Raw genomic sequence first — 24,082 nt, 5'->3', positions numbered from 1 at the left:
ACTCTGTTACAAAACACACACTCTCTCTCTCTCTCTCTCTCTCTCCGTCTCTCTCTCTCTCTCCATTCCTCTTTCTGTGTGTTTTATGGAGCTAGATGGCTAATGTCTTTTTTAACTCTCTTCTCTTTTCAGTGCTGTTGTCCTTTTAACTCTCTTCAAAAAAACATTAAAGAAAAGATAACAGCAAGGATCGGACAATCAGACTGTGAATCTCTCCTTAGAGATTCTGTATACATGGCCTCATCCGTCTCTTTGAAACAGCTCTGCGATACTGGCGTTTGAGATAGAGCAGGTTTTGCCCGAGATGCTTTCAAGATGTTTCAGTACTACAAAAAGCTCTGTGTGAAAATAGGCCATCTGTATTTCACAACTTTAAAAAGTGCAGAACATTGAAAATAAATAGTGAATTTACAATGTCCAAGACATGCTTTTTCATTATGAGTTATAGAACATTGAATTCCAAGTATGTGCTCAACATGACATAACTTTGAAGGTTGTGTATGGAATATGTAATCTAATAAAGAGTTTACATAAATACATAAGAGTTTCTATAAATAAAGAGCATCTACATATATCTGGAATCTGTTCTGGAAACTGTAAAATTTGTCAACTTAAAATGGTATTCAGAAGTTATTTAGATTATTTATCAAGTTATATATAAAATGCCCAAATGATGAGTTTACCAGAACAGAATAGCTGGACTGAACTGAAACAATAAACAAACAAACAAATAAATAAATAAAAACATGTGATGTAAGTTCCCTTACTGCTCTTTTCCAGAAGAATAGCCAGCCATTCTTTGACATTCATCTGTGTTTGAGAGTCTTACCCGGTGATTGCCGTATCCACTTCATGAACCAGAGGGATTGATAATTCCAATGTGTTGTCCAGCAGTTTGCTCTCATGTTCTGGATTTGCACTAACAAATGGAAACAATCGGGAAATTCAGCTAAACAAAAATGCTTATAAATAGTTAGGTGTGTATTTCATGGAGGTCCAAATGCCCCAAAGGGGTTCATTGAACAGATGTCCCCAGAATAACACAGTAGATCTGTTACAACCCCAGCACAGAGAACAAACATTAATGATAGCAAAGGTACACTTTACAGCAAAGCAAAACTGAGAACTATACAGTCTGACATATGCCCTTAATCTTCAACTAAGAAGACTAGGTATGTTATTATTATGCTTTCTCATTCCATACCTACAGTATATCTGATTACAGTTCTAAACGATTGAGAGCCAACAGTACATTAGGGAAAATCATGAGTCTGGCAAATAATTGACCTTATAAATGCCTGTCTTTTATAACTCTGTTTGTAATATTCATTAATAAACACAGAAAAAACACCCAGCCAAGATTAGGCCCAGTTCAAATTTATCCAAACAAAACCCTTCGGAGTTTCTCATGAAACTTGACATAAAAATACACATAAGACCACAAGACATTAATACTTTGACTCAAACTATTACAAAAAATACATCATACAAAATCTGAGCAGTGAGACACTGATTCAAACACCTTGTTAATGCTACAAAAATATAGTTAAATTAAAAAATTAAGACCATTTACGAGACTCTTACCTTCTTGCATGGACTAAAAATTGCAAAGTCTCATTTTCACCAGAGAGACGACTTGTGTCAAAAAGCACTGAGAGGTGGTACTGAGGAGTGAGAGAGACGGATGAGGACAGGAACAAGCCTCTATGAAGTTACAGTGAGTTTTCATTTCTCTGGCATTAACGTCTATCAGCTAAACCAGATCGACTGGAAAGTCATAGGTTTGTAAAGTTTTTTCTTTTTTCTATTTGGGCTTGTCACAGAGAAAAGTGCAATGAGAGTGCTCTTAAGGCCACTGCATTTTATTTACTGGTTATTTCATTCTATCATTTAGTCATTTGTTGATTGATTCACCCATCACTTTAACTGAGATCCTGGTAATGTACCTTGGTCTGTGCTCTCATGAAAGGAAATCCCACACTGCATTTGAGGAAGTCCAGCTCAACTAGTTCACAGGAAATGCCCTTCTCTTCCTGGAGGAAAAACAGACACAGAGAGAACCAGAGACACATAGTGAGAACCTGCACAGAACCAAGAGGGCTTTTCCAATGTGAAAAAGAGTGGTTAAAGATAGCTTAGCAACAAATGTTCCCCTCCAGAATGAACAAAATGTATCTGAATTGACAGTATAAGATGACGCACTTGAAAAAAATGAGAAACCGTTTTTTCTTTTTAAACTCTAATCAGTTTCCATTTCAGGTTCTTGCATTTGTCCCATTTCATTGATGATTTATGGAGAGTTAAACGGGTCCTGACACACAGAACTAGTTCTTGAAGCAAGGCAGAAACATGCAGGGGGGGGGGTAAAATCTGATGTCATGCAATTTCTACAGTATTTCTTTCTCTCTCTTTCTCTCTCTCTATCTCCACACACATACACACACACACACACACACGCACACACACACACACACACACACACGAATGACAATGGGGTGACTTCCAGACAGTGTGTTTGGAAGCTTGTCTAAACACCGTGTGTCTTCATTGGCTGTATTGTATAAACACTTGGGCCTTGACCCGTAGAGGAATAAGCATTCCTTCAGTGTAAGTTCATGAAGCCATCCTTTACGAGTCCATGTGGGGGGATAAGAGAAAGCTGAAAAGTATCAGGACTTTGACATGTCTCCTGATAATGTTCTCAGTCTGGTGCTGCTGGAATGCTGTGCAGAAGCCCAAATAAGAAAAAAAAAAAAAAAACACTTGACAAACACACAGCTTTGGAACAGGAGCTATTCTTCAACCTCAGTTTACACTGTGGTAATTTTATTTTTGTCCTGATAACATCAAAAGAGGAACTGAGAATTTCTATCAACAAAGTTTTGCTAGTGGAAAAGAGAACACAGTGCTACGTGTGACTGTTGAGATCTATATCACAACTTATTGATAAGGAGATTAAAGACTGTGGAAGCAAAGGAGCTAGTTGAGCATATTTAGGGTGCTTTCACAACTACCTTGTTTGGTCCATACCTTAAGACCTTTCAGTTTGGTCTGAACCAAAATAGCTGGTGTGAAAAGTGACTTGGACCACGGTCCAGACCAAAAGGACCACAATTTGGTCCAATCAAAAGAGGTGGTCTCGGTCTGGATCAAACTGAACCATGGTTCGGTTCGTTTGCAGTGTGAAAACACTTTTTTGGATGGTTATGAATGGACTTTCGGACCAATTACAGGAATTTGAAGCAGGCTATTGTCACCCATTAAACACTAAAAGAAGAAAAAGGACTGGAAGAGAAGTAAAAATGAGCTGCGGTGGCACATAGGGAGAGGAGGAGACGAAGTATTTAATTGTAATTCGGTCCAACGAAGAAATCAAAAGCTAACTTGAAAAAACACAAAAAAAAAGCCAAAACTTCCGACTTATTTTTTTTAATTTCTGCACGGCGAAGACGTTCCTTTGGCGAATTCGGAGTAGTCTCAAGTACTGCGCTTGAAGTTGGTGCTGCTGGTAGTAATGCCATAATAATAATAATAGTATAGTGGCAATGAAATGAATCAGTTCATGCATTTTTCTCCATTCAAACAGAAAAGGCTACCCGCCAAACTGACAACACGCCAACGTCAGACATAGGCCCGTCTACAAACCAATCAATGTCAAGTATAGGAAGATGCAGCCCACATAGGTGATGACGACAGGATGTAGGTATGTCATGCAAAATTCTTTAATGCGCTCACAAAATTGCAATGTGAAACCAAAACTGACCGGATCAAATTTATACAATGTAACAAAAACATGAACCTTGGTTCGGGCCTTGGTCGAGACTTTCAGGTGTGAAAACGCCCTTACTCTAACACCCTCTAAGAAACTGAGCATGCATGTAGAGTAAAAGTAAATCACCACAGTTGGACAAAACATTCTGTCTCAGCACTTTTGCAGGCTCTGCCCAGGCAGGGACTGTGTCCTCTAACTTCGTTAATTCAGTTTAAAAACACTCAGGTCACCACTATACATAGTACAGTGCCATTCCAACAGAGAGAAAGAGGGATGCCCCAGCACCACTCCGCATGGAGGAATTTCCTCTTTTTCCGTCCTCCTCAGCGTTGCTGTACAAACATAAGCGTTCCCCGGGAAGAGGGCAGGGTGGGGAAGAGAGGGTCTGTTTACCCATCAGCCACCTGGTAGGCAGTGAGAGAGAGCAGAACTTTTAGCCATGTGTTGCATCTCCCCAAGGAAGAATGGGGGGGGGGGGGGGGTATTGGACTGTTTGCTCAACGCTTCCTCTCATTTCTCTTTTTTTCTGGTCTTTATGTTTTTATCTTTTTTTGGGGGGGGGCTATCTTTCTGTGATAGAAATTTCTCCCTCGCTCTCGTCTGCTTTCTCTCAGACTCTAGACCCGTGTTGGGATTTGCAGTCAAGGCATTAAATCACATACCACTTGTTTATTCTCACATGCAGGGGGCCCATCAGTGGAGGGGTAGTTTAATGATGATACACATGAGTCCACTATTTCTCTCGCACTCATCTACTGCTGGAGACTCACTTTTTCTTTAACCTATATCTCTTTACCAAGTTTTTTTCTGTGCTATCTGGGGATACAAATGCCGTTCTGATAGGGCCCTTTGGTCTTGTGAGAAATTCAGTTGTCGTGACTTCCTTTCATATCACTCAAATCCCTTATCATTCATTGAACGGCACATAAACCCTGCAATATCAAACTAAAGATATTTAGAAATATGCACTTGTTAGTAAAAGTATTTCAGATATGCACTCACTGTAAGTCTTTTAAAATAAACACATTTCAAACCAGCAGGGCTCTGTCAAATATCAAACTCTGTCTGACTGCTGGATCCATGAGTCCCACACACAGAGTTACCACATCAGCCAGCAAATCCATAGCTTCCCCTTCCCCCACCTCCCAAATCTAATTGAAGGAAAACATCACCTCCATCTAATCAAGGCAACTCCTGTGTGTCGCTCAGTTGTGTGGTGGCCCCAACCTCCCTGAGGGGTGTGAAGCAGCTTCTGAAACCAATTCGCTTTCAGATGGGTTAAGGTTGCAAGAAAAACAGGGAGACAACAGAGTCTACTATAAAATAGAAGGGGAGAGCGAGTTCACACTCCACCCGCTGGAGGGAAAAAGAACCCACGGGAGCAGCTCCGGCCTGACCTTAGCCGTGCGCGGAGAGGTCATATCAACAGAAGCGACTCCTCACTGAGCGAGGGTAATTAGAGAGGTGAGTACAGTATTAAAACAGCAAACATCCCACTGATTCCTGTGTCTTCTCTTAATATTGTTCTCTACTCTCTGGCTTCCTGATATTTGACTCAACTTTTGAAGCCCTCAACTGAGCAATAAAATGATTGCTGTTGGAGATGAGGTAACCCCATGTACCAACCAATGGAATCACTCATGCAATTATCCACTGAAATCAGAACCAGGAATTTTTTTTTTACCATAACAACATCGAAACAGGCTGGGATATCATGTGAAATTTTAAATGTTCTTTCCTCCTCTAAAAACAGATCTCAGTCAAAATAACGTCTAGAGAAGAGTATGTGCTTAAATTCTTTGCCAGCAGATATGATGATTGCTGGGAAGAAGACATCAAAGGAGATGATGAAGAATATCAGCCATCTCCAATAATGAATTAATCCATCAATAACAGATGTGGACACAAAAGTCTGCTCCAATGTATTCACTGCATTGTAATTAGATTGGGTGTTCACCCCTTTTTTTCAATAGCTTTTCAGGAGATATATTTTTCAAAAGAGTTTGAAATTTCTGCTTGGACCTAATGTCTTTTGAAGCTTCAGTAACAACACAGTAGCAAAAAGTGAATTGTTCACTAAAGTCTCAAATACATATTTTGTTTCTTTAAAGAAGCTGACACATCCTTAGTTTGTGAATGTCTTAGCCGAACTGTTAGGTTACATTATAGGGGTGCATATGTACATGCTGATAGCTGGGGGGAAATGGTCACTCATGCTGCTGATAAAAAGAACATGTTTTTTTCGTAAAGCAAACAAAACATCAGAACAGCACTAGCACATGAGTAACACAGACGAGCAAAGGTCAGTTAAAAAAGTTCTTTTTAAAGGTCGAGATAGAGAAAACTAAGCATCTGTTTCGGTTCCCATCAGGAAGTCTGGGAGTGCTCCTGCTTCCCATACTTCCTCCAGGGTCTCATGTCAAATCTGTTTCAGTTTCTTTTTTTTTTGCACATTCAAATCGCTGGATGCAGGCAAGACACCTCCTCATCATTAAAAGACATGAGCCTTTGACAATGTTTATTGATAGCTACATATTGATTTATTTATTTGGTGACAACCTCTTAGAATTAGCTCTAATACACAAAGAAAGACGCTGTCTCACCCGCTGTATGAAGTTGATGTAATGAACCTCTCTTGAGAAGTTTAGGTAGATGTTTGTGTCATAGGCATCATCACCAGCATTCGAGATGGTCAGATTGAGGGAAACATTTTTCACCCCTCCAAGGGCCAGATAAGGTCGAATGTGGACCCTGAGGCAATAAGATACAGAGTGAGGGAGGGAGAGAGAGCGGGAAAGAGAGCGAGAGAGATAGAAAGAGAGCAAGTCATCAAGTCATTAGATTTTCCAATCACTAGCCACAACAAAATTTTTATCCGCTTTGGTTTTCTCTGAAAAGGCAGAACCAGTGTGTCTAAGGGAGGTGCACCTACTATACTTCAGGAAATGTTTTTTATTGTTATCAATTTTTTATGCTGTTCTGCGCTATTCTTTTTTTAGACCATTACATGTGACAGTGATACACTGGCTCCTGATGTCTGATGACTTCAATGATCTAAGTCAATGATGGGCGCAGACCACCATTCTTGACATGAGTTTGAACAGTGATACAACTAAACAATGTTATGACTAAATGAACACAAAAGTTAATTTCCAAATGACTTCAGTTTCGGTCTTAAAGAGACAGCTTTCCACTACGCAAAAAGCAGAAATCATTTTCACTGAAGACTGTGGGACCACCTTAAAAAAGGGGGGATAATGGATGATATCCAAGGCTGGTGAAAGCCAAGCATGTGTCATAATTCTCCAGTCCCCACCCACACCAATGCAACCTTCATGACGTCAATGTATTGAAACAGGCCTGTGTGCAGAGTCCAAGTGAAACAGGAGGAGAAGGGGGAAAAAAAGAGTGATAAAGAGAAAGGGAGAGAGGACAGTGGCTTTACCCAGACAGCAGCAGCTTCCCTTGGAGCCTCAGATCAGCAGCACAGTCCTCAGACAGACAGTTCTTCTCAAACCAGGTCTGTGAGGAGGGAACCACAGCATGGGATGTTTACAAGACTCAGAGATGATAGCACAGAGAAACCAAAACTAGAGGGCGATGTTGTGCAATATTTCAGACACCAAACTAGATTGCACAATATTCCTGAACAGTCAACAGCAGGAAGGAACAGCCTTGGACTGGAGATTTAAGATGTGCAAAGTTATTTTTTCCCATTTATTTTTTTTCAGAATGCCAACATGTAAAGGACACTGTTACATCTTTATGTCTAGATTGGATACACATGTCTCTTGAGCAATATAGAGTGATCATACGTACGGTGGGCAGAACGACTAATGGTCTTAAATTCCTCAGTAATAGATTCCTCAAGTGTTGAGAGATGTTAATGTTAATTTGACTTAAGTAGAGCAGAAGGATGTGAACTAAACTGAGGAAAAGGTTAGAGGTGGTCACTATATAAATAAATTCATCAATCTTGTAAATTCCTCTCCAGAAAAGTCAACAGCCATTAACGAGTGGTAACTTAAACCACATCTTAAACTGCAGAGACTACTCATTTTTAGGATTCCTTTGCCAAAGTGAAGATGTGCTTTGAGCGCCCAATGTATTCTTTTGTATACCTGTGTATCACTATGTTCATTCCCGTGCAGATTGTAGTTAAACCAATTAGCTTTAAAGCATCTTTAAAACAGAACCGAGGATCTCATAGACTTCCAGTCTACATACCCATAGCTCCAACTATGAATTTGAATGTGCATCCCCATTCCCAGTTGCATCTGTCAGCTGATTGGAAAAAAATCACTTCATTGCTATGGCTAAATTATAGACTGTGACTTAACGGCTAGTTAGCTCAACACATCACTAATGCAGCATCTCCTGCACTGAAAGCCTGGTCATGTGTGGCATTTTGGTCATGCATATCCTTCTTACATCATTCCTTGCAGCAATTTTCTCCCCTTTTTTCCAGCGCAGAACAGGCAGGAGAGGAGGAAGGTCACGTTCCTGGTGTCCATCCAGTATATGCTTTCCTAAGCTGTAGGCCACCTCAAATGTGATGGGAGCAAACACATCCTTCACCTCTTTCTGTAAAGAGAAACATTTAGGCACACACACGTACACACACACACACACACACACACACACACACAATGCAATTTAATGCCCAATCCACTCTGCTATTTGGCAACTTTACATAAAGTCAAGTTGGGCTGTCTTTGTGAGTCAGGAAATGAAGTAAAACCACTGAAAGGCCACACAACGAGTCAGAACACATTACTGAGAATATATGTTTGTCTCACATAGTGCCATACTTTTCTATGGTTGGCTGACTTCCTAACAGAGTCAAGTGAGTTGTGTGCCACTAAAACTGGTCACCAATAACCATGAGAAGCACAGTTGGAAAATGTCAGCTGGCAGCTTCCTGGCTCACACTTTAGCTTTCCTTATTTTGGTAATAGGAGCTGAGGCCATGGTGGAGTGTTTCCTTTGGCATGGAACATGGAAACAGTCAAACTAAACGCTGAGTAAGATCAAACTCCTTATCCTCATTAGAGGATGCTGCTTAAAGACGTGGGAAAAGCTGGCCTCCCTGCTCTTTCCTCTTCTTCTGACTATTAAACATCTCTCATCCCTTTCAAGATGGGATTGGATGGGCTTTACTCTCAGATCAGAGCCTCTTGTCTCTGGAAAAATGCTCAGAGCTCCATATATACGCAAATGGGCCCTCCTCATGACAACACTCTCTGCCAACACAAAGTCAAATCTACTGTGTAAACATGATTGCGTAAACAGTCTCCGGTGTGACACTTCTCTTTACGTCTTTCTTTCGCAGTCTCTCTGATTTCCTCTCTATCTCTCACTCTGCCCCCCGTCTCTCTCTCTCTCTCTCTCTTACTCTCTGTTGGCTGCAGTTTTATGACTTGCTTTTCCTATGTCCACCCACCCACGTCCTTCCTCAGCACAGGGACAGTTTAACACATTAGAGTAGTGTGAGCACAAGATAGATAACATCCTCTCCGGTCAGACAGCTGTCTGCTGCTTCGTACTGCTGACTGTGTCACAGCAGGACACAGACACTTGGGCTGTGAGCCGATGCTGTATAAAACACTTCTGATTTGGATATTAATGTTCTACTGAAAACATTTTACAGAAATCCTGATTTGTCGAGGAATGTTTTCATCAGCGTTGTACTGCAGTACGTTACGAGAAAATACGGAAACACAGTTTGTTGTCATCTTTGAGGGGCAACTAGAAAATGCTTATTTTATACCACTGCATGACACACTTGTTTCTCCCTAACATGGGAAGATAAAACAAGACCTTGTTTCTCACCAAAATGAAAAGCACTGATATTTATCTTATTTGAGTAATTGTGACCAGCTATAAGATGTCATAAACAGAGTCCCTTGTTAATAGTTCATCGAGAACAAGAGCTCCTACAAGCATCAACAAAAAAAGTGAGGAAAAGAGTAAGGAAACCCATTAGTCGTCCCATTAGTCGTCCATTTTAGATCAATTCACAGAGATAAGGACATAGGTCAAACACCAACATTCATCATTTAAGGCACCTCATGCTTCGTCTGATTCTCACAGAAACTTTGCAGTTACAGTCATGGGTCACACTCTATAGTAATTTTCATTAATAAATCATTCAGTGTCTCCTTGGAATACTAAACAAACTGATAGTTCGTTTGTATGCCAACACTTGCGACTAATAATAAATACTGGCCGCTACGTATTCAGTAAATGTTTTTTCTTTTGCTTTTCCTGTGAGTTTTCAATTTTAGTATTCTTTAACCATCAAAAACATGCTGTGCGTGCCAGGATTTATTCATGTCTAGGGAATCAGGGATCAAGTGTGATCATGAGAAATTAAAACTATTTACTCATTTGTGACAAAACACATCAAAAGCTCATGAAAAATCATTACTTCAAAGACTGTACAAGTGTACAGACACATTTCATAGTTATTAAGTGTCATTTATCAACACAACAGTATCTGAATAACTGTAAACAAATGCACTTATATCGCACTTAAGAGTCTGCTAATGACCTATTACTGAAAACTAGAGGCAATATAGAAACAATATCACATTCACCGCAAGACAGTCTACAGTTTAAGGACCTGGAAAACTCTGCAGTCTCAGATGTGATTAAAGCTGAATGCATCAAATGGCCCCTGTAACCTGCCCTCCCTGTGACCCCCACCCTGGGGAGCACTCAAGACTGGGGTCTCAACAGTAGACTATAGCCCACCACTCTGGCAGTCTATCTGCCTTTTTCATTTGGTCACAGGGGGATTACAAGAGTATGAATGACCCCTTGTTGTGCAGTTAAAATTGTAGTGTGCGCCATCTTAACTATTAGCGATAATGCACATTCCAAAATAACCACCAAACAAACAACACAGCCTGGGTGACTAATATCAAAATAGACTTAAGAGAAACTTTTGCTCTTTTTTGGTCTTTACTATCATGGAGCAATCTCAGCTTGCCTGGTCTGGACTGGTTTTCAGACAGTCAGGCCTGTGTGGGAGAGAGACCCACAGAGGCTTCCCACTGCCCAGTGAAGGGCCACCGCAAACCTGAGAACCTCTTTGTGACGAAGCAGCAGGAGTTCCATCTCACCCACATGAGGAAATAGAGGAGGTCACAGCTAAAGCCTTGGCTCAGGCTTTTATTAGCCTGTTATTAATGTCTCCTGCTGCCCACACCCTTCCCCTGCCTGCCCCCCTCCTCAACCCCTTTACTCCATCCTTCATTCCTCTATAAACTCATGTATTTATAGAAGTGAAGAGAGCCCATGCGGCAACAGTGCCCAGGGACTGACAGTGTTAATTGCCTCTTGCTTTTAATTGGCCGAATGGAATGGATGCTAAACAACTGTGTCTTACATACCACTCACAGACATCAGCAGGCAGCAGCCAAATAGGTCACACTGTGGCAAGAGGAATTCATTGTATGGACATATAGAGCTGTAATGTGCTCTGTTTCCTTCTATTGTTTGCAGGAAGAACACTTAAAGTATTCACTGACAGACCGGCTGAATACACAGTACCCGTGATGACTCACATGATCTCACTGGAAAAATTAAACTAATATTTAGTGGAGATTTTTAAATTATTATTATTATTATTGTTATTGTTATTATCATTTTTTGCCATCCAAAAGAGAAAAAAAATCACTGCAAACCCTGTAACAAGTTCGTGGAGTTAAATGTTCAACGACACTTCAAAGTTAGCTATGAGAGAGGAAACTTCTGGGCAGAACACTGTAGTAAGAGAAGAGCATGCACTCCCACATTCACTGGCTCCTTCGTCTTCCATATGAGGTTCATTAGCGATGACCTCATACTTTTCAACGCACAACAAGTGATGGATGGTGGGTGAGTGTGGGGTCATACTGCAGCACGTGAAAATTGGCTCTGGTGTGCTACAAAAGATGCGTGATCTACATATTATCAGAGCTTCCCTATTAACAACAGCAATAACAATATAAATAGTAACAAAAAAAATCCTCATTTGTTCAAATGCGATAGGCAGTTTATTGTCTCTGTATGTTTTAATGGTTGATAGGTACTATCTGGAGAAAAATAAAACAGTAAGGAGAGCAGCTGAGAAGGACACCCCAGCCTCCTAAAACGTTTGTTTTAGAACAAACTTCAGATAAGCATAGTCAAATGAGCACCTGCCATTTCATTTTAATGTCAAACAAGAAACATGCCGAACCTCTACAGAATATTCCACTCTAGCATTTGAAGAAATGAATCAGCAGTGATCAATATAACAAAACAGACTTTTTATTTGCTTTGTAAGATTTTTTTTTATCATGCTATCACTTCAAAAATGATTAAACACAGGAAAAAACTCAGCACTGAAGTTTAGGTTTTGACCTAGCAGAATGTACAAAGCATTTGAAAAACAAGATGGCCGTCCACAAGCTTTTCTCTCTCTTCATGCTTGGATTGTACTTCACTCATTGAGGAAATGACATATGATGTCAGCATTGCAGTCTTTGTTCCTCACTGTCTGAACGCCTCATGTTTGGTGAGAATATTCCAAGTTCTCACTCACTACATTGCCTCAGTCAAGCCTGTTCCAAGTGTCTTTAAAAACATACACGCAACATAACTAAGGAGTAGTCACGTGAATCCAGAGGGACTGGCGTACATTACTCTAACGTGTATGGTAGGATTTCCTTTTAAGGGCAAAAGTAACATGTTAACACAAAAGGCATGTTTGCATCGTTGAAAATCGGATTTATGGGTTCTGTACCTACTTCAAAAGGAGCTTTTGCCAGCAATACAAGATTGTGTCCAGTAAACACACATGCTCTGAAACTTTCTGGACCAGCCAGAATTTTTCACCAAAAACCCATAAAACAAGAGGAATGCACTGACAAATGGAGCTTTATAAAATAGCTAGCTGCTCTAACATGAACATAAAATGACAAATGAGCAGAATGTGCCCTCATATCTCACATTCTCAAATATGAGACAGCAAAACCTGATCTGCTCTTCCCATCGAGTCCCTAGTGGAGCCAGATACAGAACAACAAAGTAACCCCAGCAGAGCTACTCTATCTGCCAGCCGCAATTCAACACAGGATCAAGCCGATGTTATACTGCCATATGGAACCAATAAAGTTGCCCGGAGAGGGAGAGAAGGAGAGGGGAGAGTTTGTGAGAGATGGAGAGTGAATGATTATGATGAGGTAAAAGAGTGATGTTCATCAGTATTACAGTCTCCACAGAGACAGCTCTTTAGAGCCAAAAATAGGTAATGCTTGAGTGAGATTAACCAAGCTGTCAGGTAACCTTATAAAAAGTCCTAAGTCCGATATTTTAGTTAAACAAAGTCCTGGTACAGAGTAAGCAGTGTCTGAGCAGATTTATTCACCCAGGCTTAACAGATATTCTACATTTAAAATCGTTGGTTCCAGACACTTCTATAGAGCCTGTGTAAGTAGATACCGCCATCTAAAGAATAATACTTTCGTTGACATAAATCGGCCTGTGGGGAGTATTCCACATTTAAAATAGCATATTTCTATTGCATACATTTGATGCAGCTGGTCTTGAGGTAAAATATTATTGTTATTATTATTATTTATGTGTTTCTGAGATCTCAGCCAACTGAAAGGGGATCATTTAAACCCAACAGGTGGGTGGATAGATTACACTCTCATTTTGAAGTTTTATCTCAGAACTGAGCCAGACAAGAGCAGGTCAGCTTGACACAGAGTCAGGGCCGCATGTTCAGCTATTTGTCAGATCGCTCTCCAACACATGCTGAAAACTCATGACTCAAGGCTGTGTACAGATATGCTTCATTTTGAAAACAAATCAAACTAATAGCTGAGCACTATGCCAGGAAGTTAAAAATAAGTCATTTAAAATATCTGACTACTGCTGGTTGGAGATGTATAATGACAGTGCACATCAGGTTAAGGTCCACTGGAATGTCAGGCTCAACAGCCTTCTCTTATAACACATACTGGCTCACACATTAGTATTGTTACAGTGCTGTGAATGGACCTCCATCATTAGTAGGATTGTCACAGAAGAGAAAGGAATTTGAGAGATGAACAAATTATACTTGAACTGTAAAATGTAATTTTAAAATATCATGGCAAAGACATAAGATAAAGTGGTAAATTCAGCTTAGTCCAGTTACCTCTATGGCAACATGTGATAACTCTCCTGACATTTGAGAACAGCACCATTACCTCATGATTCACTAAAATAACTCCAAAGACTTCATTTTGCCCTTAAATCTAACCCTTTTCCCCAGAATGCTTATTTGCCATGTTCTAACTTTCAATTCTGAAATGAATTCTTCTTTACCATAACACACATCCTGCGCACGATCCTGCACAACTGCAGCCAGATTTTACAGAAGGGTGTGGATGGGGATGAGCCAGGGAAAGGGTTACGGCTACAGAAAGTACTTTGGGGCAAATCACAAGGACACATAGTTTCCGTCCGTGTTCATTTAACCCAAATGAACACTTCTGTAGTTTTCCCATGAGAACAGTTCCACAATGCTTAAAGTTCATGGGCTTTAAAGAACTGAGTACTGTCTCCATGGAACAGTAAGCAGAACGTTTGGGAGGCTCATCACTTCAGCTGGCAGGAAACGTGTTCCATCTGTGGTGTCCCCCTTCACCTTAACCCTCAAAATAAAGTTCCTCTTCGCAACTGACAAGGGGACCTCCAGAATAAACACACTCCTTTGGTTTTATTGACAGTCACACACAAACTCCCTAAAAAATTCTCTAAGTCAACAATTTCCTCCTAGGATGACCCGGGGATAGTTTTGAGAGTAAACATCTGCTTAGTGAAAACAACATTATTATCCAATTAGAGTGGTAAGTAAGTGAATGAATAACTTGCTGGAGCAATGTCTATATAAACACTGAATTACAGTGAAATTTTATGAGATCACATACATCAGGTAATAGGCATTCAGCATTTGACCCTTAGACAGTTAAAACCACCCGTGGGATCTATAAAGGTGCCATGCTTCCCCTGTGTAAACCGGCAGATGGAAAATATTTTCAATTTAAACTTGCAAAAAACCCCATCCTTCAAACAGGTTTTCAAACAATCTTTCAATAAAAAATTCTATCAACAAATTGCACACACTCAGGAAGATTTGTTGCAACGGTGAGAACAAAGCATTCAACAAATACTTTATGAAAAGCATCGCCAAGAAACATACACCATCTTAACACTTGCTAATATTTTATAAATTGTTCCAGAATGCCTCAGCAGTACTGAAAACATCAAAACATCATTTCAAAACTCAACAGCCTTTTGTCCTTCCTGTTTTGTTCCTCTTTGCCCCATGTGAGCAAAGTCAAATTCTTCCTTAGTCCACATTGATCTGCTCTCTGTCAATCATATACTTGATGTTTCTTCTAACACAAAGACCACAAAATATCCTTTACCCTTCTTACTACTATTTTCAGTTGGGATATAAGCAGGGTTACGAGAGAAAGTGAGGAGACCTCAATTAGAGCAACAAATGGAATCCCTCATGCCTCATCCCCAATGCCTCATTCCCGGAATTCCAACCTACTGGCCCCCATCGGCAAGTCCCAGCTCCTTGGCCAGCTTAGCATGGTTACCTTATCCAGTTCTACTGAGAGGAGTCAAAGGGAGGCCACATCCAACATACTGTCCGACAAGGCAAAACAGACCTGGGCTATGGATAACAGGAGCAGCAGAAGGATTTGGTTGAGGTCCTTTTATGGAAGAAGTCTTAACTGGGGTCTGTGCATGTACATAGTCACTGGGTGTACAACTTCTATCAGTGTCTGAAGCCTTCACACACAATCCAAGACCTTCCAACCACTGTGAATCTGATCCAACCAGTGTGTGTGAGGCTTTTCATCAGTAGCGTCTCTGAGAAATCTCGGTTCACCCCATAATTAGGTCACTGTATCTGCCACATTGTAAATTGAATAATAATTTCAGTTTAAGACAGAGGCACACTGTATGTGGCTACAGAGAATTGCCATTCATTTAGCCTAGATTTCCTCTAATTAAAAGGGTGCTTGGTTATTTGGAGTAACCATAAGAGCTCATCAGAAATCTCTGAATATTATTTTATGCTGGCCTTTATTTGCTATCCTTACAGAACAGGGCCTCAGGGTAATCTGACTCAGAATACAATTTAAATTACATTTTATACTGCATTTGGCTTAAACCACAGAACTGACCTCCAGCAGAAATTATTTAGGCAAATGTTGGGTTACTTAACCTTGTATCTCCTGTTGGGAATGACTTATTATGACAGATTATGAGTGTTTAGTTACAGTATGGCTTTGCATGCTTCATCTTTCTATTTTAAGAAACATAATCAGAATATTCTAACAGGTTGTGCGTATTTCAGAGGTTAAAGGAAGTGGTTATTTTGTTGTTATTTGGACTGCACCATCATCATGACTGTTTCAGGACTTCCTTACATTGACTGATGAACATCCGTGGATGTCTTGATAAAGTCACTCAGTACGCTAACAGGAAATAAAGTTTTGCATTCCCAAATTTTACATTTATAACAGGACACGTTCCATGCCAAATTCCCTCCAAAAGCCAAAATACTCATGGTTGCTGTGGTTTCCAGCGATAATTATATACTGTGCTATTAACTACACTATAATAACCAATGTTGCAACAATTACAGGAAATCCACAGACAGAATCTTTTGTGGCAGTCACGACTTCCAAACACAAAATTAGTCGCCTTATCAATCAGCATGAGAACTTTGTTCATGAAAACTGTGACAGGAGACTGTCATATCAGTTTATAAAGTTGTTTTTTTTTTTTTTAATAATCATGTCTCATCAAGACAGAGCTAGTCAATCCTTTCCTTGGAAAACGGTAGAATGTGTTCAATAGTCAGCATCCCGAGGATCCTGTTCACGTTAAACTGGATTCTGTTGGATTAGGGATCTCACAAAATCCTGCAGGAGTGAATCCCTCCAGGATGGGGACCAGCTTCCCTGGACATACAGGAAGCTGGGACAGCCAGTAAACAGGCAGCAGAATGAGATGGTAAAAGATAAACTCGTTGAGAACTCACCGAGAGACAACATTTAGAGGGAAAAGGAGCAGTGGTCAAGCTGGACACACATGCATGTCCAATATGATAGCACAGATAGATAGTTTAGATGCAGTTTTATCATGCTAAACCAGATGAGGCCTGTTTCTGTTTGAACCAGTTCCATCCTGGTCAGCTGGGGCTCTGCCAGACACTTCCTGTGAGAGATGATGAGCTCACTGTTCATGAAACTAGGACACTTTTTTTACATCCCATGGTTATTCCTGGGTCCATTGTTCTCTGCAAGCCTGTAGGTGCTGCCTGGACACTATCTTTCAATCTCCCCCATGTGGATAAAGAAGCTTTTTGAGCCCATTAAGTAAGTCAGCGTTTATATCTGACTCCCCTGCTGCACTTGGGCAAAAAAAGATCCACTTCTAGGGGGAAGCATAATGTTGACTATTAGCACTATCCAGCACTAACAAACAATTCCATGAACTGTGATGCAGATAAGGTCGAACACAGTGTTTAAGTAACAACTGGGTCTACTTTAAATAGCAATAGGTAAGAAGCCTATAGAGAGATATCACAGTTATCTTATATATAGGACTTAACGGTGGCCCAGTGGTTAGCACTGTTGCCTCACAAGAAGGCCCTGGGTTTGAATCTTGGCCGTCTCAGGTCCTTTCTGCGTGGAGTTCGCTTGGGTTTCTCACGGGGGCTCTGGTTTCCTCCCACCACAAAGACTTGCTCATGGGGTGTATATGGGTTAAATGTAGAAGTTACATTTCACTGCTCAGTGTGTGCGTGACAAATAAAGTACTTCTTCTTGAAACCAATGTGTTAAAAGTGACACCTCAATGTGTCAAATAAAATTTTCTTTTAGCACTAACTTGTGACTTAAACCTTGACACAAATATTAGTCAAGATATAATGTGGGATATTAGCCCCACTGGCAAAAATGTAGTCCAAAATATGCTCATTAAATCATGTTAACAGTTCAGAGGCCTCAGAGAAAATTTTATCTGCCACAACATACAGGATCACATTTAGTTAACATTCGTTAACAAGCATTCACTACATAAAAAAAACCATATAATCACTATAGAGTTCTGCATAAAACTGTTTGATCTTGTCAGTCTTTCTGTAAGATCTGACAACAAGGCAGTTCATCAGAACTTCACATGCTCATTTGGAGCGGAGGATCCATTTAATTTTTCCACTGTGTTTATTCTGGTATGACTCTTTGCATTTCCATATTTTTCCATCCTATGTTTTATAAATAGGTACTGGAGTGGCCAGTGTGTTTAATGGGAGACAGCTGGATTTGATTACCTTCCTGCCATGTGGATTCATTGTATCAGCTTTCTTGGCCTGAGGTAAATGAAACCAGTGGAATGGCATCAAGGGAATTGCACACTTCTGCAGATCCGTAAAGAGGCAAACAAAGCAAGCAGTGTGGCAGCAGGGAAGGACCTGTTGCTATGTCAGCGGAGTGTGTGTGTGTGTGTGTGTGTGTGTGTGTGTGTGTGTGTACATGTTAGACCTGTGTAACCACTGTGAAACATATCGTAATATGTACAGTGCACAGCAGCTGTGCCAGAGTTGGGCATGTATGCGTGACAATGTGACAGCGTTTGGATTATTTCTATGTCAGTGCTGAATCTTGTAAAGTGTAACGACTTTCTTTGTATATTTGTATAACAACACTGAGAGTAACTGTCTGCTCTGTAAGCAAAACTGGAACCTATTTTTGTACAAGAGTGGAGTAAGAGTTAACACTATTTATCCATGTGTCAGAGTTGTATGTATCTACGTACCAGTAATGTATATGTTTGGGTTGTTGTATTGTACTAGGTCACTGTGTAAATGGTGGGCGTTCTGTGCTAATTATGTCTATGTCAGTAGGTTCCTCTATGTATTAATTATGTATAAAGTCATGAGTGCAACGCATCCTTCAAGAGTCATCAATTTGTTCCTACTGATTTAGTATCTGTTATGATTTTTGCCAAGCTTACACACATGCACACACGCATACACGCACACACACACACACACACACACACACACACACACACACATTCACACACACGCTCCTCATGCACAGTCGTCCTTTGAGGTACCAGCTGTTACAGGGGATAAGATATATTGGGCCTCTGTATGTTTAAATGCTCCTCTAAATATCAATGATGCCAGGGTAGGGTGAGAGACATGGGAAGAGTACACACTTGGGAACCACTCTGAATGCCTGTTTTAGATTCCCTGATGAGATTACACTACATCTCTTAGTCATCTCCCTTGACTATAAGCAGAGTTTGATAGTAATGCTGGACGTGGTCCTAATGTACATTCTTGTGTACAAGGATAAGACCATCAGATTATTCTTTTGGGATTCAAATGGACACATGATGAAGGATGCATGCTCTGTTGTAAAGACAGAGAAAATCAAACTCTAAGTAGTCCAATCCGTCACGGAAGGAAGTTGTTATTAGGTCATTATAAATCGTTTGGCTTGAAGTAAGACCACATCCATGTGTGTGTGTGTGTGTGTGTGTATATATATATATTAGTGGCAGCTGGTGAGCTGGAAATAGAGGGGGAACAAGCCTCCCCTTTAAGTCTATCATTAATTTCAACCTGTTCCCGTTAATCCGCTTTGATTAACAATAAAACTAATGATTCGCAGAATAATTAACACCAATACACACACACACACACATGCATATATATAGAGGGACTCCGCTGCTTTGCTGATTTGAGTTTTACAAGTTTAAACAGTACCATTAAAATGTCTGTGGAATGTTTCAGTTTTTGCTTTGAGACACCATTGTAAGTTCTATATCTTCCTGTCAAAATTAAAGAAACGTCATATCAACTCTATGCAGTGTTTGCTGTTTCATTATCATCATGAAAATGAACTCACAGGGGAGCAAAGTGCCCTGCCTCTGTTTTGTCCTGAAACACTCCGCACCTCCCGTTTCCTGGACAGGAGAAGAGGTGTGTTCACAGTAACATTAGGAAATGGAAATGTGCCCTGAATCATGTTTGCTTGTCTAAAATTAGAGTGGTGATGCTGTTCAGTTCCTACCCCTCAGCAAGAACATTCACATCAAAATGCCTTTCTTCAACATCCAGCTGTATAAATTTATAACATGAAACAAATGTACGCCATTTTCAAACTAAGGGTGTCTGGTTTGCAGAGAAATAACAAATAGTTAGAAAATGTGCCAGTGGCACAAGATGATTACACATAAGGCATCGAATAAAGGGACAGACAGTAACATGAGACCCGCTGCCAACTCCTGGAGTCACTCACTCACTCATTCACTCATGCATTTTCCTTTTCCGGTGATTTAATGCAGGTACACTGACATTAATCATGACTATGAGAGAAAACAGTTTTATTCTCTGCTTTAATCTGAAGTTCATGTGTTCAGTGCATGTAGCTTATTTAGCTAAAAATAACCAAAACAGAGACCATCTGGCAGTGGGCTACGCTGTTCCACACTCACTGCCAATAGAAACATGTTTAAAACGAACAACATGAAACAGTTACATAATATCCATAGTTCTCGTGCATCACTGTTATGATTGTTACAGTTTACTTGTGAACTGTGTTTTTTAACAGGCGTCTGTGTTTCTTTTGGCCGAGGTTCAGGTTTGTTCAAAGTCAGCCATTTTACTTTATCTTTGCTTTTTTACAGGGTTAGCTAATACTAAATTTAACAAAACACTGTTGATTAGTTTTGTTGTCATTACAGGTGTCATTCTGAAACACAATTCCACCATTTATTAAAAAAAAACACAGTAGTAATTTCACAAATCACATTTCATAACCTGTATGTGATGCCACCAAAAGTCAGGGAAGACTATCTGCTTGACAACTTAAATATGGATGCCATACGTACTACGCTAATTAATTAGTTCAGACAAATTATAATGGTGGAAAAGCAATAACAGAGCAGCACAAAGGCCACATTTATCTAACACTGACTTAAGTGTCTTCAATCACTCTGTAGTTATAAATATCTACTTGGTATTTTATGTACTAATAACAAAACAGGCTATAGATAAGAAAATATGTTCCTCCCTGCCAAATATGTTGGAAATATACAATCCACAGACTAGTGCAGTCGCCTCGGGCAAAGGCTGTGAGTAAAACTAGCACATCGTCACGTGTCAGACTTAAGAGCATTCAACCCCAACGACTCTCTGTTGCCCGAACCAGCCGGGGGTTCCAGTTGACACAACATGAGCCTCCATTCTTGCCTGCTGTGACGTTACTGTCCACAGTGGGCTACAGTGTTTTCACTGTGTGTTTTAACGGGGAGAGAGCAGGTTCCCCCCAAGAGAGAAACCCAGGGGAGGACCAGCTGCTTTCCATTATCATACCTCCATTAGCGACTAGGAGGCCGGGCCCATGTGGGCAGACACTAAAGCAGGCTGAATGATGTGATTGGCCAAACGGACTGGACCCCAAGACTGTTACCAAATCATGTTTGATGACAGGGATTAGGTTCATTTGATCTTGAGCACTGATCACACAATATACAAAATCAAGTTGGAGATAAACTTTGAAGCTAGGAGTTAAAAACAACATGGCTTTCTCATCTGTTTGTGGCCTCTATGAGTCTCACAAAAGAACGCTTCGCACAAGAGGCAGCTAGCATGTTTATAAGTTTACATTTACATGTTAAATTTGTTTTGTCTGTCCCAGAAGTCTCGGTCGTTAGTCACTTTGTTGCACCTTGTTAAGTGCAGAAATAGTACATAACTTGCGAAAGCAGTTAAAACCACTACACAGCTCAATTTACACAATAAATACAGAGGTCTCTAAAACTTAAAACCAACAATGATCTCTCCAAGCATGACCAGACTAAACACACCTCACAGACAACTTAAGCAAACTTCAAACACAGCATTTTTTGCCAACTCAAACACAGATCTATGGGAGGGGGGAGAAGAAGCAATGTGAGCACAATGAATCATTTACATACAGAGCTCCGGTGAAATACGTATGCAGTGCCTTTCAGACATCTCAAAATAGACATTCCTTAACATTTCATGTCAGGTTGCACACAGGTGTAATAACAGTGATGCACTGGGAACTTAACCGTGCAATTCAAATCCATTTTCACCAAATGTATGTTGCCAAAATTTTCACAGAAAATCTTATTGACAGGACCACTGAGAAAAGCTCATCTCCAAATCATAAAATGTGTACAGCATAACCCTTATTCAAATATCCAGGTTAGCTCATATAAAAAAAAAGTAAGCCATACACTAGATATCACTGGACATGTGTGGCCTGGTAGACAAATGTCTCTCTTTACTCAAGTAGAAGTATGTTTATCCCATTGGTACACTGAGTCTCAGTCATCCAGGTGCCAGTAGGCTAAAAGGCAGATACCAGTTGTCAATGTTAACATGCCTGCCCACCCAGAGCTGTTAAAGAGACATTAAAAGAGTCACAACTCAACTCAACATTTGTATTAGCAGTCACCCAAAGCGCGGCTCTCACGTGGATGTCAACCATTCCAAAAGATTTTGAAAAATGTGTACACACACAAAGCAAATGTTAAATAATCAGTAAATTTTACAGAGTGTTAATCTTTCCGTATATGTAACTGCTAAGCAGTCTTAGGCTGTGTAGTTTGCTGGAGTATGTTTTCCACATGTTCTTTGATAAGGGGAGAAAAATAGGGTAGAATATGGGAAAGCCCTTCCTCTCAGTAGGTCTCCCAGTGAGCTGTGGCCTGAAGGCCCTCATAAAGAGGGTAAACGAAATTTACAGGCTTTGTGTGGGGCTGCTTAATAAGGACTGGTGATACACAGAGGCACTAAGGACATGCCTTCATTCAGAGACTAAACTCTCTAATATTGGCCAATTACAGACAACAGACAAGAGTCTAACTGTGAGAACACTGTCTCCTATCCTGTTCTCATAAAACTCATTTAGATGGACTGAAAACAAGACCTTATGTTAAATCCATCAGCCTCAGATGCATGCTGTGGTTTTGTCACCTGATGGTCATTCTTTAACCTTCTCAGCCTCAGAGCTTAGAAGGTAATTGGCCACTTGTTTGAATGCCTCAGAGGTAAACTGCAGCTTCCATGAGAAAGGACCTACAGTCTCATCCAAAACACTGGGACTGAATCCACTACCATAACATTGGATGATTGCTGCATAGGCATATTACAAGTATGTGACACCACAAATGTCAGGATAATTTATCTGGCATTTGACTAATCACCATATAAACCATATAAAACCAGTGAATAAAGAGGAAATTAAAAATATGTGCATAGACATATTTGGAAATAATGATGTTTGGTCAGAGCAAAATAAAGTTCAGCACAACATAGCTTGGCTTCAAAAGCAGGGTGAATGCACGACGGGTCATGGGAAAAAAAACAGAAGATCAGTAAAAGACATGAACAAACAAACATAGTCACACGGGACAGAGACAGCCCATGGGCTAGCTGGAAGAGGATCCACCCTCATATAAACTGTGAGTTGATGGCACTGCATTGATCGGGAGGGGTGACTCAGTCTTGTGTACGCACAGATGATTGGGCAATGCACAGATTAGACACAAGACACACAACATGTTAAAGTTGGCAACAGTGAGTGTGAGGAGGGTTAAACCTAACCTCAGCGGTGGTGTTGAGTGTACAATGTAAAGAGGAGACTAGAGATTTGAATTGTAATGAGTAGGGTATGGGGAGCTGAGGGTAATATAGACTGCAGCAAGTGTAAAAGGAACTTGTGCTTATGTGCTAAGTTTCAACAGGACTCACCCTGACGTAGGACGTATAGCGATGACACTCTTCATTGTTGATGTCCAAACTGAGCTGCTGGCTAATAACACCAGTCTGTTCACCGTTCTGTGAGAAGTAAACTCGGGAGGCCAGCTCCTTCTGTCTCTTCTCCACATCAGCGGTGAGATTATACAGCAGCTCTGAACAGATACAGAGAGAGAGAGTGAGTGAGTGAGAGAGAGAGAGAGAGAGAGAGAGACAGAGACAGAGAAAGGAGGGGGGGATATAAGCTGGGGTTAGCAGTACAACCTGTCGCCATGTGTCAGGCACAACTCTTGAAACTAACTTGTTTATGTCTTTGAGTCAAAAGCACTACCGAATGTAAGCATCCACATCCTTACTGAAGATGCAGGGAAACATGGCACACTCTAACACTGATGGTAGTCGGGAATTGTTGTAACAACCAGAGAACTTTCTGGGCTAACATCCAACTTATCCCTTTT

The 24,082-nt window shown here is 40.5% G+C and overlaps 1 protein-coding gene across 1 annotated transcript in view; it reads right to left on the bottom strand.

Annotated features, from left to right (window-relative positions):
- Positions 1–24,082, bottom strand: part of itga9 (integrin, alpha 9) — a 54,407-nt gene that overhangs the window by 10,168 nt on the left and 20,157 nt on the right. Inside the window, exons 15-21 of the mRNA XM_030773050.1 lie at positions 23,619–23,779; positions 8,204–8,356; positions 7,218–7,294; positions 6,376–6,523; positions 1,947–2,033; positions 1,585–1,664; positions 830–919 (exon numbers count right to left, since the gene is read on the bottom strand). Of these exons, the coding sequence (XP_030628910.1) occupies positions 830–919; positions 1,585–1,664; positions 1,947–2,033; positions 6,376–6,523; positions 7,218–7,294; positions 8,204–8,356; positions 23,619–23,779 (796 nt within the window). The remainder of the gene's footprint in view (positions 1–829; positions 920–1,584; positions 1,665–1,946; positions 2,034–6,375; positions 6,524–7,217; positions 7,295–8,203; positions 8,357–23,618; positions 23,780–24,082) is intronic.

Source organism: Chanos chanos, chromosome 4, assembly GCF_902362185.1.
Source record: "Chanos chanos chromosome 4, fChaCha1.1, whole genome shotgun sequence".
Taxonomy (NCBI): domain Eukaryota; kingdom Metazoa; phylum Chordata; class Actinopteri; order Gonorynchiformes; family Chanidae; genus Chanos; species Chanos chanos.
This window is presented reverse-complemented; position numbering and strand designations above follow the sequence as displayed.